The sequence below is a fragment of the Tympanuchus pallidicinctus genome, unplaced genomic scaffold, assembly GCF_026119805.1.
Source record: "Tympanuchus pallidicinctus isolate F22 unplaced genomic scaffold, pur_lepc_1.0 scaffold4, whole genome shotgun sequence".
Lineage (NCBI taxonomy): Eukaryota > Metazoa > Chordata > Aves > Galliformes > Phasianidae > Tympanuchus > Tympanuchus pallidicinctus.
In genome coordinates this window covers 33,286,954-33,305,030 of record NW_026294758.1, presented here as the reverse complement: position 1 = coordinate 33,305,030, position 18,077 = coordinate 33,286,954, and the positions used below count along the sequence as shown (strand labels likewise).

At 39.2% G+C, this 18,077-nt stretch overlaps 1 protein-coding gene across 7 annotated transcripts in view; it reads left to right on the top strand.

The window, feature by feature from the left end:
- The first annotated feature begins 1,086 nt into the window (after nt 1-1,086).
- AOPEP (aminopeptidase O (putative)) overlaps nt 1,087-18,077 on the top strand; it is a 182,162-nt gene continuing 165,171 nt past the window's right edge. For 6 of the 7 annotated variants that reach the window (XM_052701162.1, XM_052701161.1, XM_052701165.1 and 3 more), the window contains exons 1-2: nt 1,097-1,224; nt 13,660-14,618. In XM_052701162.1, the coding sequence (XP_052557122.1) occupies nt 13,813-14,618 (806 nt within the window). In that variant the 5' untranslated portion in view covers nt 1,097-1,224; nt 13,660-13,812. Of the gene's footprint in view, nt 1,225-13,659; nt 14,619-18,077 lie in introns of all 7 variants that reach the window. The other variant, XM_052701164.1, reaches the window with a different exon arrangement.

Below are 18,077 nucleotides of genomic sequence, written 5' to 3'. Positions count from 1 at the left end.
CAATGGGATTTTTGCTATCTTGAACAGTAATGATAGTGCTCTATCTGAATGTGCAAAAAAGTACACTTTTGCATCTTGTCATCCTAGCATGACTGCAAAGAGCAGTACCAGTAACCAGGCAGTTCTGAGGCTGCAGTCTGTCATCAGCTGTCTGGAAGTTTCTATTCTTTTTCTTTATTGCTTATTCTTTGAGAAAGCAAATTCAACCTTAAATTCGTATGATGAGGTCTGGTCTGCTGATAATAAGCATATTGTTTTTATTTGTATCATGCATTGTAGGAAGTTGCTCTCGGAGTGGCTGTGATTAAAATTGTAAGCCTACACTCGGAGCAAAGCTTCTGAAATATCACAGAGAGGGACACAATTCTGGCACATCTCTGTTGAGAAAAATGAAGCTACGTAAAGTGTATCAGTAGGGAACTAGGCCTTAGAAGCTTTCATGAAAGAGATGGTATTATCTTCTAAATGATGTTGACAAAATATGAAGACTGATCAGGTTTTAAAAGGATTGAAATGAAGAAAGCACAGGGACACCTAAAAGACGTAGAGAAATTCACTAACTGTATCCACACACAGTTGGAACCCAACACTTGGTGGTGTGGCAAACAGTATAGCATGTTAACAGCACTATATTGCATCATGTGAGTGCAAAAATATTGATGCATCAGAGTTATTTAGACATTTAGAATTAAAGCAAAGGATTAGAATTCCAAAGACAAATGATCTCCTAATGACAAATACAGGTTTTTTATTTTTAATGGGCTTGCAAAATGAAGAATTCTGGGGATCCTTTTGTTTGACTACTTGGTTTCATAACAGGATAGCAACGTGGAGTCACTGCTGTGTGGCCACACATGTTGAACACCACGCTGCAGCCACTCCTCTGCTAATGTGTACGAGTCTGAAGGATGCAGCTGGACTAAACCTGTCAGCAGAACCCTGGGTCCTCGGACATAAGAGAAACCGCTCCCTACAACGAACACCACGCCCCTCCAGGACTCCTTGAGGGGGCATGGGCGGGGCCAAGCGCGAGGGGCGGGGCGATTACCATTGGGCCGCGCATTTGGGTGGGACCTGAGGGCGGGGTGATGTCAATAACGTCACCCATATGCGCCGCAGCTGAGCTGGAGGACAGCGTGGGCTCGGTGGAGAGCGTGCTGGGTAAAGCTGCAGAAGCGGGCAGTCGAGCTCCCGGGACGGCGAGGGGTGGTATTGATAGCGATCGTGAGTAATTGTCTGTCTCCCGTGTGCCGGCCTTCTTTCGCCTCCAGCCCTCAGACCGGTACCCGTAGACTGCGGGAGTAGCGCGGTGCCCGCCAGGGTCCGAACCGCGCTCCGTGGGGCCGCCGGCTTTGCCCTACAGCCTGCTGCCGGGCCGGTTGGCGCAGAGCGCTTCTGGAAGTCTGGAAGGCAAAGTTACCGCTCCAGCTTTTTGAGTAAACTTGCCTGCAGTAAACAGGGGAGCGGTGAAAACGCAGTCAGAAGCAGTGGGCAATCAGCAATAAGCTTTAGTCTTTCGTTGCTACTGACCTTATTTGCTTTTCTTGTTAAAAGCTTTTTATGCAGCTTGAATCTATGCCCTTCTTGTAAGACTGTTGCTAAGTGTAACTTCCTGAAAGAACTTGACATGTGATATATTAAAGCTTTCAAGGTGATTAACAAGTTGCTCTGTTCACTGGTTTCTTCTAATGCTTGGAAGCATGGAAGGTAAAACTAGTACCTTAATAAATGGTATTTCATAATTCATCTGAAGATTTTTGTGTTATGTAAGTCAAAAGTAATGCCTCCTTGTTATTTCAATGGAAGTGACAGCAAAGAGCACAATAATACTATTTGGCAGAGCAAATTGTCAGCTACAAAGTGCTGTTTTACAGCATTGTCACCACCATTAGCTATGCATTTTTGCCAGTGATGAACAAGAGTTGAAACATGTAGATGTTGTGCTAGGAATATGGTTTAGTGGGCAGTACTGGTGGTAGGTGGACAGTTATCTTTGAGATAACTTTGAGACCTTTTTCAACTTCAGTGATTTTATGAATTTGTGTTCTATTTATAGAAAAATGCACCAGCTGTTGCTGCTTCTGTAATGTACTTCCCACCACTTCACTGTGCTCACGTCCTCTGGTTGGTCTCTGTAAATGTTCAAAAAGCATCAGTGAATGTCAGTGGGTGATTTTTTTTCTGCATGGAAGAATTCATTGATATTCTTCTGTTTGATAACCACTTCTATGTCAGATGCCATTTTGTTAGACTGCCTCTGTGCTGCCATCTGTTGCACGGAAACAAAGTAGGGTGGAATATGGGTGGGAAGCCTCAGCCTCTACTGTCATACTACAATCATCTGCCACTGATGTCATGGGCCTGAATAATGACATAAGAGGCATTACTTTTGGAGCATCCCTTGTAGTTGTGTGTGTTATTTCCTTCACTCACAATGAATTTGAGTTTTACAGGTCATGCTGACTTGCAGGAGTAGTCTATGAGTGTCAACATTGGCAAGAGAAGATTGCTTTTTATGTTTCCAATGTCAGGAAAACTTTTCACATTGCAAATGGTATTTATAAATGGCACTGAGCTGCACTGAGTTAGAAACAGTCAAAGAATCACAGAATGGCCAGGGTTGGAAATGACCTCAAGGATCGTGAATCTTCAACCCCCTGCCACATGCAGGGCCACCAACCTCCCCACTTAACACTAGACCAGGCTGCCCAAGGCCCCATCCAACCTGGCCTTGAACACCTCCAGGGACGGGGCATCCACAACCTCTCTGGGCAGCCTGTTCCAGCACCTCACCACTCTGTCTGTAAAGGATTTCCCTCTCACATCCAACCAAATGTTCCATCCCTTAAAACCATTTCCCCTTGTCCTGCAGTTATCAACCCTTTTGAAGAGTTGATTCCCCTCCCCTCTGTAGGCTCCCTTTAGGTATTGAAAGTTTGCAATGAGGTCACCCTGCAGCCTTCTCTTCTCCAGGCTTTTATTTTTCAGTCCTGTCTGCTTTGCAGCCATGTTTTGTTGTTTTTTTTTTTTTAACCTGGAATCTTTTCCCAGGTTTGCATATGACTCAAGCTTGTAGTAAGTATAAATGCAATGTTATCCAAGTACCACGTATCGCTTCTTCCTTATTTCCCATTCTTTGTGTTTTTATGCAACTCATTAATGCACAGATAATCAGAGTGACTCTATTCATATTGGCTAGCATCTGCTATGCTTATTATTTGTTCCTTTGCAAATTAAAATATTAAAATGTATATCCATACTGTTAGCTTGACTGACATTTTTATGATTTATGAGGTCCATTCAATATGGACAATGCATTGAATGTGAGGTATATCTTAAAAATGCACTGATCATTTGTTAATTCTTTATGTGTAGAAGTATGAATTAAAAGTACTTTTGAAATGGTTGTTAAAACTTTACACTACCATTAGTGTTCCTAATATTTTTTGTAATGCTTTCAGTTTGACTAGTGAACATGCCTTTCTAAAGGTGAAGTGCATCAACTTCAGAAAAATGAAATCCAGATATTATATTGTGTACAGAATATACATAAAAATATTGCAGAAGACAATGCATTACAAAAGAAGTGTCTCAATAAACATCTCAGAAACAGTAGCTCTGGTATCTTTAGTATGTAATTCTTTATGTAATTCTTGCTCTTTTCCTATCTTTCCTGTTTACCTGCCTTCTCTTCCCCATTGTTCTAATTTGTGATAACTGCTGGGCTTTCCCTTCCCCATCTCCTTAACTGATAATGAACTGGTTAGGAAACATTTGATCTTGATTGTGTCTCAGTCTCACTCCGGATATATCAAAGAATCTCCCCTCTTGCTCTGATAATCACAGCAAGAGAGTTATTAAACAGCATAGCTGAGGCAGGATATCTAACAGTGAGAGTGTTGTCCCTCCACAGGTGGCTGATGTAATTCTTGGGGATGTAAGGAGTAATTTTGAGTATTTGCATTTGATTGATATGTATGTACTTCTCCAGGAAAACCACTCCGCATTTTGTGACTTAAGTGTATTGTTCAAACTTTTTATGTGTATCTTTTGGGGATTTGAAAAGTAATCTTGAGTATTTGCATTTGTTGGATATGTGTGTCCCTCTCTTGGACAATCACTGCATTTTGTGACTTAAGTGCATTACAACTTAGGTGTGTTGTTTAAATTTTTTGTGTGTGCACCTCTTGGGGATGTGAGGAGTGATCTGAGTATTTGAATCTGTCAGATACATGAGCCTCTCCCAAAAGATCACACTGCATTTTGTGAGATGAATGGTAGTGAAGCCACTATGGAAAACAGAAATACGTTGTTTGATCTCTTAGGAAAGCGTGGTTCCATATGCATGTTATCAGGGGTATATTGGGCACTCCAGAATTGGCATAATTTGCAAAGTGCTTCTGACTGCATTAGTGCTTTGCAAAAAGATGCCTGTTCCTGAGCTGGAAAAGGAAAGTTGTTTGTATGTGCACTTCTGGGTACTGCTCTGCTTGCAACCGCAGAGTTCAGAGAATTATAGCTTACAGCAGAAAGCCAAACAAGACAGTTGCTATGGAACAGACAGAGGAACTTCTGTCAGGGAACAGAAAATTGCAAAAATTGGTAAAAGCTTTGCAGAATTGGGTACTGGAAGTTGAAGGGCAATTAGAGAATGAAAGACATGGTGAAGTACTCTTACAGGAGGCCCTGAAGGAACAGCTTGTTTGCAAGGACGATAATAGCACTAGCACTTAAAAGCCCTCCTAAAGGAAAAAATCTGTCTTATGGAAAGATTGGATGAAATAAAGGCAAGGCTACATAAACTAGAAACCTTGGCAACCCAATTGCATCTTTTGATAAGAACCAAATATTTTCAAAAGTGGGACTAATTAAATCCTCAGATGAGTATTTAGAAGATTACTTTTTTTTTTTTCTACTGAAGTAGCAAAACTGAAAAAAGATTTTGACTGTTCCCCTAAGGAATTGGAGATGGAGTATATGTGGAGGGTTAGCCTTACTGGTGGAGACAAGATACTGTCCACTGAAGAAGAAGCTTAAGGGTAGTGGTGGCTAGGAGTATTTTTAACTACTGTTTAACTACTGCCCAACTACAGTTGGGCACCATGGTCTTTGATGCAGAGGACTGCCTATTGGGCATGTGGTCTCAACTGACTAGAAAGAGAGATCCTCTTGCCAATTCTGGGACAGTCATCCAATTAGTAGATATTGTTCAAAAGGCTCCTTGTCTCCAAATGATGTATGATGGAAAGCTTCAGCTGCACCAGGGATCACTCATGATGATGCCCATTGATCCAAGAGGATGACTCCTTTAATTAGGGGTCTTCCAGAATCATTGAAACCTGTAGGTATATGACTAAAAGGAAAAATACAGATTATGTCTCAAGGAGGCAGAATCCGGGCAGCATTAGAAGGAACAGTATCTGTCTACAGTTGGAGTACAAAGTGTGGATGTTGTGGGGCACCACCACTTCCTCCTTCCCACCTGACCTCTGTCAAGCCTTGCCCTTTACCTTTGGGAGCAGCATACCTTTGCCCACCTCCTTCAGTGGTTCAAGCACTCCTCAGCTCTGCCTCATCATGCACTGGCACAAGAGCTTAAACAGATTCCCCTGGAAGATGAGGTTAAGCTTTATTGATACACCAATGATACCTGTATAGGAGGTTGTCAGTTGACACAATAATGCATGACAAAATAATCAAGTGATTAGAGGAACTGGGGTTGACGATTCCTCCAGATAAAAATCAGTCCCCAGCTGCTGAGGTAAAATTTTTGGGCATCTGGTGGAAGGGTAGCATGGCCTGCAATTCCACAATACCCTCTTGGCTTTAGACCAACTCAAGATGCCGGAGAGTGAAAAGGAATTACAGTGTACTATTGGCCCCTTGGTTTTCCAGAGAAAACACATTCCTGATTTCTCTGTTATTGTATGGCTATATGATTTATTGCAGAAGGGAGCTTTCTGGGAATGGACCCCAATCCAAGAGGAGACCTTGCAGCTGCCAGTAGTTGAGGCTACCACCTGCCAGGCCTTAGGTCACATCCATCCTTCCAACCCAGTTCATATAGAATAGGAATTTGCTCAATCAGGATTATATATACACTTCTGGCAGAAGGGGTTGCAAGGTCCCACTAGACCTATTGGATTTTATTCCAGCAGCTTTAAAGGTGCAGAGAAGTGATACTCTCAGCTGGAGAAAGGGCTGTTTGTTGTTAGCTTGGTCTTGCAGGAAGCTGAACATACCATCGGACAGCAGCCTGTAATACTGAGAGGTCCATTTAAAGTTATCAAATCCGTGATGTCTGGTACCTCTCCCTCTGACAGGGGGGCATAGTAGTATTCTTCCACCTGAACGTGGTAAGCACAAATCTAACATTACTGTAGTGTCTTTACCATTATGGAAGGTGCTCCCAATACACTTGCAATACAGGATGATATTGCTCTGCTACTGATAATGACCTTCCCTCAGTCATCCAAGTTTTTCCCCCATATTCAGACCAGTTACAGAATGCCTGGTTTTCAGACATCTCTCCCAAGTGCAGAGGTAAAACATGGAACTATCAGGCTGTGGCCTTACAGATAGGGTCTGATTTCACTAATATCGCTGAGGGAGAGGGAAGTGGTCAGGTTGGGGAACTGATAGCTGTATGCAATGTGTTCCAGCACAAGCTACAGTCTAGTGAATGCATGTGTGTTTACACTGAGTCGTGACACTGCCTTCAAAGGCTGTACAGAATGGCTTCCTTTCTGGCAGCAAAACAGTTGGCAAAAGGATGAGCGGCAGGAGATTCTCACTGTTGCTAAATGGGGCCAATTTTCTGTTGCATCCCATCAAAAAAATGGGACCCCTGTCAGTCATTGGAACAACAAAGCACATGAACTTGCCAGCATTGGGACTTGCTGGACGGTCATCTGATGCCGTTTCATCTTGTCCTGTTGCTCCTTGCTTGGAAGGACAGGCTGATCCTCACCTTAATACTAACTCCTTTGGGGTCTTCCCAGTTCCTTCACCCACTCCTTGCAAGGATTGTTCCACAGATGATACCAGAACTTTGATTTTCTCCATGTTGTTTTTTGTATCAGGCTGAGTTCAGTGAATGGGAGCTGAACTAAATGTGTACAAACAACCTCAATTTTGATATTTCCAGATATCTGTAGAACATTTAAGTTAGGAAAAATACCCTTGTGAAGAGTTTGAAATTGGAGTAGATTTGTATTTTAATCCAAAATACTACGTCAAACAGGGTTGTTCTGATATAGTCCGTAACACTGGGGGATGTATTTTCTCTGTAGGTACTGGAAAGTGTGTGCTACCACCCAGTTGGCATGGAGGTTTCCCTGGAGGAGGTCTGCCACTGTCTTCCAGTCTTCCAGGCTTTTAGGCACAGCACAGGACACACTGGAATGCAGTTTCTGTGTTTGTCCTGAAGCTTAAGATGAGGTTGATGCATAAACTTAGTCACCATCTGAACTTACCTCCCTGCAGCCTCCCTGGGGGACTTGGGTGTCCTGCACCACTCATCTCTGCTTCTGCAGGCATGCTCCACAGCTTCAGGTATATCAAAGTATCTCTCCTCTCACCCTGATAATTGGAGGGAGGCACGTTGGTATGTGCATATGGTGGTGAAAAAGTTTTATCAAATTTAATAAATGCTAACTCAGAGCTGCATCTTTGGGAAGCAGTGGGAAAAGTTCTACTATTTGCACGTAAATGGAAAGTTTGGAAATGCGCAGAGGATTTCCAAAATGATCAGCAAGGGTATTGCTTCAGCAGTTGAGAGAGTATGTTTTTTTATGTAAAGTGAGAACTGTAATTGCAGTTTATTCTATTAACTTGGTAATGAAGACTAAAAGGAAACGTGGAATGAATAGAAGTTTATTTATAAGGGTATGTTACATAGCTTGGTCATAAAATAGAAGAGTATTTCAGTGGGAAGATGATAAAAAGATAAAAACAGTGAAACCTGCATACTTTGATGCAGTTATAGCTGAATGCATACAAGTGCATTCCACTATATCAGCATCTGAAAGATACACTATATAGAGTACAAAGGTAAGACTTTCCATCTAATGTGTAGGTAGCACAGCCGGTTTTTCTTTGATTAAATTTTTTTAAAAAATTATTTATTTATTTAAGCCCAATTTCCCTTCATATCTTTCAGATTCCTACTCCTTCTCTTGATCAAAGTAAGGAAAACATTGAGGAACATGATCATAAACTGTTTGGGAATGCAATTCATCAGAATTTGTATTCAGTTAATCAGAAAGAAAATTAATGGAGAATGTTGTCTTGCAGTAGCCAAGCCCAACTTGCAAATTTGCGCAATGTTTTGATAAGCTGTATGTTTGTATTTGTAGTTTGGAATGTTTTCCTTGAATATTTGTATTTTTATTTTTGTACATTTTTGGAAACACTTGATTACAGAAATAATAGAAGGTGCAACTTGTCTCTATTAGAATCAAAGGGTGAATTAAATCATTGTTTGCTACCTAATTTTTTAAGCCTAAATTATTACATAACTGTAAAAGACATTACAGTTCAATTAAAGACGTGAACATAGGGTTTTCAAGCATATTTGATTGTTGCACTTTTTGCTTTTTCTCTTAATTCTTGCTTGTCTTTTGTACTTGCCCTTACATATTTTTTGCTTCTGTGAGTGCAAACTTTCTGTCACACTGACAGATTTTTTTATTATTTTTTTATTTTTTTTTAATGCTGAACCAATGCGGGAAGCCTGCTTAGATGCTAGACTTTAAACATAATACCAGTATATATTTTTTTACGGTACTATTGAAATCATTATATTGATTGAAAGCAAAGTTAGAGGTTGGTGGCATTTAAGTAAATATGGAGCTTAACTAACTGTGTGTACCTTTTTTTCTTGTTCGCTTGCAGGTTTTTACAGCGATAACACATATGTCATATGTGTTAACAACAACAAAAAACACCAACAAACCAAATCCAATGTTGGTTATCATTAAATGTCTTTTTAATATAGCAGATTTAAGTAAAATAGTATTAAAAAATATTACTGTTTCACAGACTTTTTGTTCATGGATTTATTACTGAGGTAGCAACTGACTTCATCCTCTTCCCATCCTACCCCCAAAATATCTTTAACGATCATTTTCTTCTCAGACTTTTGTGTACTAGCGTTGATCAGTAATTCTGATTCATATCATCGAATATCTGCACCTCTCCTGTAGGAAAGGTTGGGAGAACTGGTTTGTTTAGCTTGGAGGAGAGAAGATTTCAAGAAAATCTCATTGCGGCCTTCCAGTACTTAAGGGAGCATGTAAACAGGAGGTGGTACGACTGTTTATGAGGATGAACTGTGATAGGACAAGGGGGAATGGTTTTAAAGTAAGACAGGGGAGGTTTAGGTTAGATATTAGGAGGAAGTTTTTCACACAGAGGGTGGTGACACACTGGAACAGGTTGCCTAAGGAGGTTGTGGATGCCCCATCCCTGGAGGCATTCAAGGCCAGGCTGGATGTGGCTCTCAACAGCCTGGTCTGGTGGTTGGCAACTCTGCAAGTAGCAGGGGGGTTGAAACTAGATGATCATTCTGGTCCTTTTCAACTCAGGCCATTCTATGATTCCATGATAAAACTACGTGAAAAATAAATTAGCTTCAGAAAGAGTGAAGATATGTCTCAATACATATGCACATATCATTTAGTCTGCAAATTTCTTCTTAACTTGACCCTAAAGCAAAAGAGCAATGCTTTATTTGTTCTCTTGTTTAAACAATGTCAGTTCTTTATTTGCTCTTTTCAACCTGCTTTTCATTTAGTTGCTCAGTTCAATAACAGCAAAAAAAAACAACATAACCAAAGCCAAAAAGAAATAGCTCTACTGAATACAAAAATCACAGAATCAAAGGGGTTGGAAGGGACCTCCAGAGATCATCAAATCCAAGCCCCCTGCTAAAGTAGGTTCCCTATACCAGGTTGCACAAGTAGGTGTCCACATGGGTCTTGAATGTCTCCAGAGAAGGATACTGCACAACCTCCCTGGGCAGCCTGTTCCAGTGCTCCGTCACCCTCACCGTAAAGAAGTTCTTGCGCACATTTGTGCGGAACTTCCTATGCTGCAATTTCCAGCCGTAGTCCTGTCTCCACACACTGTTGAAAACAGTCTGGCTTCACCACTCTGCCCCCCACACCTTAGATATTTATAGACCTGCATCAGGTCCCCTCTTAGTCTTCTTTTCTTGAGGCTAAACAGACTCAGTTCACTTAGCCTTTCCTCATAGGAGAGATGCTCCAGGCCCTTCACCATCTTTGTGGCCCTCTGCTGGACTCTTACAACAGATCCCTGTCTTTTTTGTACTGGGGAGCCCAGAACTGGACACGACTCCAAATGAGGCCTTACCAGGGCAGAGTAGAGGGGTAGGATCACCTCCCTCGATCTGCTGGCCATGCTCTTTTTAATGCACTCCAGAATGCCATTGGCCTTTTTGGCCACAAAAATGATGGTTTTTCTATTAAAAATATTACCTACGTAATTCAGTGTATTGTGGATTGTAGTTATATCTGCAAGACAAGATAGATAGGTCACTCCAAAAGTAATGCCTCCTAGTAATTTTGACGTGGAGTATAACAGATAATAAGAACAAAATAGCACTATTTGATAGATGAAAATTCTCAGCTACAAAACACTATTTTTCAGCACAGTCAGCACTATTAGCTATGCCAGTGGTGAATGAAAGCCTGTGCATGCTGCATTCATAAACATCTGCACCAGTGGAGGTAGCCCACTGTCACCACTGCTGAAACATACCACCCACTGCCTAACTGTGCTCATATCCACTGTTTGGTCTCCAGAAAAATTCAGCAAAGAAGCATCAAAGAATGTCACTAGGTGCCATTTTTCCAGCATGAAGGAATTCAGTGACATACTCTTGCTTCATATGCACTTCCTTGTTAGATGTGATATTCTCAGACTGCCCCTCTGCTGCCATCTGTCACATGGCAGCAACATGCAATGGAATATCGGTGGAAAGGTTCAACTCTACTGCCAGCATTCTCCTCTGATGTCATAGGACAGTGTTATGAAATTGGAGGTATTACTTTTGGAGCAGCTCTCAGCATTTCCGCTTCCAAAGCTTCCAAAGATAACTCCTATGTGAAGTTACCTTTTGAGAACAGTATTAGATGGAAATATACATATAATCATAGGATAAAATTTTGTGTGGTTTCAGTGACTGTAGCTCAGCACTTTTAAGAATTAGTTATTGATATGACTGCTAAATATGAATGTTCTTCCATGGCTTTACTCTCACATCTCACACTAGAATTATTGTCTAATTTTATATTAAGAGTTTGGGTGACACGGGTAGGAAAAGCCAAATGTGATAGAAGTAGAATGTAGCTGTCTGTTGGAAATACATTTTAATGTGAATAAAATGTAACTTGTTAAATCATACTTCACATGCACAGGGTATGTTTTAATATAGTTCCCTACATGTAGTTGAATGTTCTTGCTCTTCGTGAGTATTAGGTGTATAGTCCTTTGCTACTTTTGGATACTTACTAATATTGTAGAAGTAGGTGTGTTTAAGTTAGTGGAATTGATATTGGGCAGATATAGCCAAAGACATTTTTAGCTTTTTTTGAAAGTAAGTATTTATTTATTTATTTCATAACATCAAGTTTGCTCTCTGGTGTCACAGACAGACCTGGATGCATTGCTCATGTCACAGCATTCACAATCTTTGACTACTCTACTGATTTTCCCAGTTAGATTTTATGGCAGCAAATGGTTTTAGTATCCATGTGCTTGTTATGAACATGTATACAGCAAGTTGAGATTTTCTGAAACTTCTCTTTATAAGTACTTTTTTTTTTTTTCTTTTTCTTTTTTTTTCTGTTTTCCAGACTTCTTTAAGTAGAAATAAATCACTATTATTATATTAGAGCCCAATATACACAGCAGGGTACATGATGTTTTACTTTCCCCTATTTATTTTTTTCTTGTTGTTTGTTTGTTTTTAATTCAAACTGGAAAAATGAATATGTACAAAGAGCAAAGCTCAGTGAAATCACTGGTGCTCTGCAGGAGCTTGTGTCTTTTTTTTTGATCCTATAGAAAGTTCAATTCTGAAAGTACACAGGTACATCAGCGCAAGATGTGAAATGTTTTCTTCTATATATGTAAAGTTTGAAAAGAAATAGAAAACTGTTAATGATCAATAAAAATATAATTCAGAGAAAAAGTTTAGGAAAACCTTCACATAAAGAACAGAGAAGTATCTGCCAGCATTAGTTCCAAAAATCGAATGTCTCTTTCAGATAATCTTCAAGTATTCTGAATTTGCTGAGATATTTCAGTGATTCTTTGCATGTGGATTGATATGAAGTGAAAAAAAGATTTTTGTCTGCTTGACTTCAAAGACATTCCTGTAATAGCTGTTTCTGAGTAGAAGAGAACATTCAGAGAAGTCCCTTTTGCAATGCTTTGTGTGCTTTGTGTGAAATTAGTTCAGATTTCAGTTTAATGGTTTAATGGCCTGAGCCTTTCACTTACTGATAGCATACAAACAAAACAGCAAGTCTAAGGAGAGACTAGGTTCTCCTCTGTGCTTACTTTAAGAACTCTACAAAGAACAATGTTGGACACTGAAATCTATATTGACTCTGAAACAATAAACCAATGACTCAAGCCAATATCTGTTCACTTAATGTGCTCAAAAACTTAGCTGTGTATCATGAGAGCATCATTCATCTGGCAGCGAGAGAACTACAAGTTTTAGCACTTTCTTGTTTCTTTCTTTCTTTGACTTCTAATCTAGAAAGCAGTCAAAAAAAGGACTGAAGTGTGATAACCATATAATTTCAGCTCAGTGGTTGTAGCAATCAGAGAATGCTTGGCAGTTAAAATTCTGTGATGAAGTGCTTGCAAAAAAATATTGATGTATTTTAATATGTTCTTGCTTTGTATTATTTGCATATTTTCCAGTGAAAAACCTTTTGTTTTCTGTAAGATGCTATTATCCTGATTGAATTTCCAGCAATTAAGATGTAGTCATATAACTTAAGTATATAACTATAAATTTAAAAATCTTTATGAACCATCTCCTAAGAATGCACCCACAGTAAATGGACTCATTTTCTTGTAATTTACTAAAAATACTTATATGAGAGTGGTTGTCATGTGGAAAGTATGTATGTTAGTCCCTGCTGTTGCCTTGTATTAATAAGATTGTTTGATTGTATTAATCAGAAGGTTTGTAACATATGAAGTGATGTAGCCTCATGCTTCTTACTTTGAATCGTAGCTGAAAAATGATCTTCTGAACTAAATCATGTGATGAAAGCACAGGAGCCTGAAAACAAATAACGCTAATAAACTTAGATGTTGCAATATGTATCTTAAGTATTTTTGAGGGTGAAAAGAGTCATCTAGAGGCCTTTTAGTAAGTTTGTTTCATTTTATAACAACTGTCTAAAGGTACATTGACTTTGGATATTCTCTGAAAAATAAAGCCTTCTTAATAGCAAATCCTGAAGCAACTAGCTTGATCTCATTCTGTGTAGACGCTATTTGGCTGTACTACTTTTAATAAAAGCAACTGGACTTTTTAGTACTTTTCAAAATGCTTCGAGTTGTGGAGCAATTATCTGACTTGGTTTTGTTTTTTGCTTTTTCTTACAGAACGAGAGAAGTGAAGGAACTACAACTGATTTCTATATTGTAATTTGATCAAAATGTTTTTGCACTAGAAGCTTGAACATTCTTGCTTCTTATGGAGGCGTTATAAATAACAAATGGCTAAGGTTCTGTAAAACTTAACTACCAGTCTGAAACATGGAGACGCAGCTAGACCCCACGAAGGATGACTTGCCCTTAATGGCCAACACTAGCCACATGCTTGTAAAGCACTATGTTTTGGACTTGGATGTGGATTTTAAAAGTCGAGTTATAGAAGGAATCATAGTTTTATTTTTGGAGACAGGGAGCAGATACAGGAAAGCCAGTAGTACTGGTAAAAAAGGCTGCCAGTCACACCTTAATGAAACCTGTAAAACTGGGGCATCAGAACCTTGCCATGTTTCTGTGTCAAATGCAAATGTCTTCTCATCTGAAGCAGAATATAGCGATTTTGCTGTCTGTCGTAAAGGTGGAAAAGATACTTCTGATAAAAACGGTAACCATAGCAACGAGAAGCAAACTTCTGGGATTTCTAGTTCAAAGAATTGCTGTGACAAAGAGAACCATGTGAACAAGGATTTTCTGCTGGTATTGGACTGCTGCGATTTATCTGTGCTAAAGGTTGAGGAGGTAGATATTGCTGCTGTGCCAGGCATTGAGAAATTCACCATGTCTGCTGAACTAACTGATGTTTCAAAGGAGTTGGAAAATCTCAGAAATCAGATTGTACATGAACTTGTGACTTTACCTTCGGATCGCTGTCAGGAACAGCTACACTATTTCACTTGCTGCAGCCAGGCACCTGGCTGTGGAGAGCTTGAGTTTACTACTAGTTGCTGGAGCTTGGAGATAAGGAAACAGGGAGTTCAGACTCCAACAGACTTTCCTCATGCTATAAGAATACGGTACAAAACCAAACCTGAGGGAAGATCTGTTACATGGACTACCGACCAGAGTGGCAGGTATGTAGATTATCTGAAAGATTTTGCACTTGTTAATTTTAAACACAAGTATGAGAATGTTCATTTGTGTACTGCTGAGGAGCTCTGTGAAAATGATGAGCATTCCCTTTCACTGTATCTCTTGTGTACTTGGTTTGAATCCTACTCTATTCTGCAGAATAACAGATAAACTGTGCTCTGGAGACTCCACAGTGCTTGCAGAGCTCAAGTCTGCCTAAATGATTGTGCTTCCTCAAACTAAATGGGAATAAACAATTATTGAGTATTGGGGTAAGTGTGCGAAGGGAATAGGAGATCAGCATTTTGAGGAAGGGAGATATATGTGACAAATTATTTTCATTTTAGTACTTTATGTTCTCTTTCCTTTCTAGCTTAAACAACAATTCATACCACGTAAAAATCAATATGCTGAACATTTAATAGAATATCTTCACAGCTAGTCTTTTATCAACACTGTACCAAGTTTACAGATTCAGTCTTTTCCTCATAAATCTCTCATAATCAACTTTGAAAATCTTCACCTCTTATGTAAAATACACTGATGTTGGCAAAGGAACTGCTTTTTTTTTTATCTGGCTTTTATGAATGTACACAGTGTTATACAGAAATCTTCAAGATAAGATTTTTGTGTGAGTGGATCCACAATTCACTCTTGACTTACACAACTGTATCTGTAATGTTCAAAGATGGATTTTAATAACTATTATTTCTTTAAGTCTGTGATACTTCGAAATTGGGGGCAAAGTTGGAAGGTGATGAATAAATTCTGAATAATACTTCCTTTTCATTCCTAAAGTAGTGATGTATGATTACGTTTCATTTCAGTTATGCTAACATAAATTAAGAGTTTGCTCAGAGGCACCTATGTATTTAGTTTATTCTCTGGTAAACCGTGATCAGCATAAAGCCCAGTAGTTAATTAGTTAGTGGATAATATTCATTAATTCCTACACTTCCCCTTCTCTCCTCACTCCTCAATACATTATTCACAATATAAGTGCAGGAAATTTAACTTAAGATAATCGTTAGTTACAGAAATTCTGAATTTTGCCTGAAGCACAAGATAGTATAATTCTCAGTCTGTTACCTGAGTATAATTACTCAGTCTGTTAACAGTCTAAGTCTGTTACCGTGAAGCTTTATGGATTAGTGGGTTTAGGCACATTCAGGTATGAGTACGCAAACCTGATGCAAACACATCAGGAAACACTTCTCTTTTCAGTACAGGAACTAAACACAGATAATTTCAGCATTTCATTGTATGTTCTTTGATACTAAAAAATCCTTAGATAGGAGTTGGATGATGGAATGTAAAAGCCACGTAAGCACTTCTTAAGAGCAGCTAAAGCATCAGTTTGTTATCAACTGTACTCAGTTCTGGTGAGGCCATACCCTGAATTCTGTATTCGGTTTTATGCCTCTCACTACTAGAAAGATACTGAGACTCTGGAGTGTGTCTAGAGAAGGGCAATAAAGCTGGTGAGGAATCTGGAGCACAAGTCTTATAGGGAGCTGCTGAAGGAACTGAGATTATTCAATCCAGAGAAGAGGAGGCCCAGGGGAAACCTCAATGCTCTCCACAAATGCCTGAAAGGAGGTTGTGTTGAAGTGGGAGCCTCTTCTCCCAGGTAACAGTAATAGGACAAGAAGGAATGGCCTCAAGTTGTGTCAAGGAAGGCTGGATATTAGGAAAAATTTTCTAAAGAATGGTCAGGAGTTGAAATGGGCTGCTGAGGGGTGGCGGAGTCACTATCCCTGGAGGTGTTCAAGAAATGTTAAGTTGTACTAAGGGACGTGCTTTAGTGGGGAAATATTGGAGGTAGGGGAGCAATTGAACTGGATGATCTCAGAGGTCTTTTCCAACCTTGGTGATTCTACTATTCCATTACTTTAAATCCAAAATACAGTGCTATACCTGCCACTATGAAAAAAACCTTATCCCAGCTGATACCAAGACATGCAACTTGCAAATTTGCCTCTAATGGGAGATATTTCGCACTGTTTTTCTGACCTACTTCTAGCACTTCTAGTGCTGTCTAAATTAGTTACTGATTTTGTTGATATTAGTGAGAAAACGGAATGGAATTGGAAATCTTTGTTTAATGAGGGTGTGGGAATGAAAGAGTATCTTTGATATGAAAGGCATCAATGGAAAAGCATGACAATGAAAGCTGGGTCCTAATCGTGTACTGACCTGTGCATTGTTTACTTTGGCACACATGAACAGGTCAGTCTATTTGGACTGAGGTTCAGCACATTCATATGTAATCATATTTTTTTTTAGTTTGGTGCCCAAATAGTAGATAAATAGGAAAGATAAATAAGTAGGAAAAGATAAATTATGGAAAGGAGATGAGTTGAATTCTTGGAGTATATGATTCACCTGATTGCTATGGAAGAAATATACTTTTAGAAGGTATTAATGGACAATTGCGCAATTCTGGGGAAACTCAAGAAAGATTTAAATTTGTGCTGATTTGAGAGGTCCCCAAAATGGAAAAGGTTAAACTGTGAAATGAGCTCTTAAAAAAAAAAAAAAAAAAAAAGTGAAATTCTGATATTTGTTTGACCAATGTAAATGCCTTTTCTTTAAAAAATATTTTATACCCATCTAGCTTGTTATCTTCGTACTATCTTACTGTTAGATTAACATACTGACACATTTTTAAAGAATTCATGAATGTTTTTTGACTTTATGAAAGCTATACATGTGAATACAGCAAGCATAAATGTATAATTAGGTAAAAATGCAAATACAGATGCAAGTAAACATATGTAAATGCTTTTGTTTTTGAGCTGCAGTATTCAAATGTATATCACAGATGTAGCTGTTACTCATTTGTTATAAATAATCTTGCATTTCTGTAATGGACAGCTGAAGCATATGAGGCAAACAGCGACATGGTACCCAAAAAGGTGGCACCTAGCATAGCATGATGGACCAGTAAACCCCTAAAATGGGAGAAGACTCACTGGTTATGGATATGAACTTCTGAGTATATCGCAGGGTATGACTGGCCGCAGCTGTCACAAAGAAAGCTGACATCTCAGAACAAAAGGGGCCATTGTGTGATCTTTGTTTTAGATAAACAGCTATGTGAGATGAGTAGATCGACTGCTGATGTACATGTTTTTCCCTGAATTCACTGAAAGATTGTTAATGTCTCCCTGAGTCAACTTGGTCAGTATGGGGGATTAAATACATGGCAACATAGGGTATAAAAATTAAACAAGAAGAAGTTGTTGAAGACAACTAGTAGGCTTGCACTATCTTCATTCCATGTATTCCTCACTGATGGCTGTGAATGTCCAGCACCGTAGTGGTGAGTGTGTTACAGGCTGGTAATAGGAATCATATTGATACTGTGATTTGAACTGTGTATTGCAGTAACTGTATTTTAATAGGAGGAAGTTAATTTGTTCTGTGTTTCCAGTATATATTATATCACTCTTCTAAAT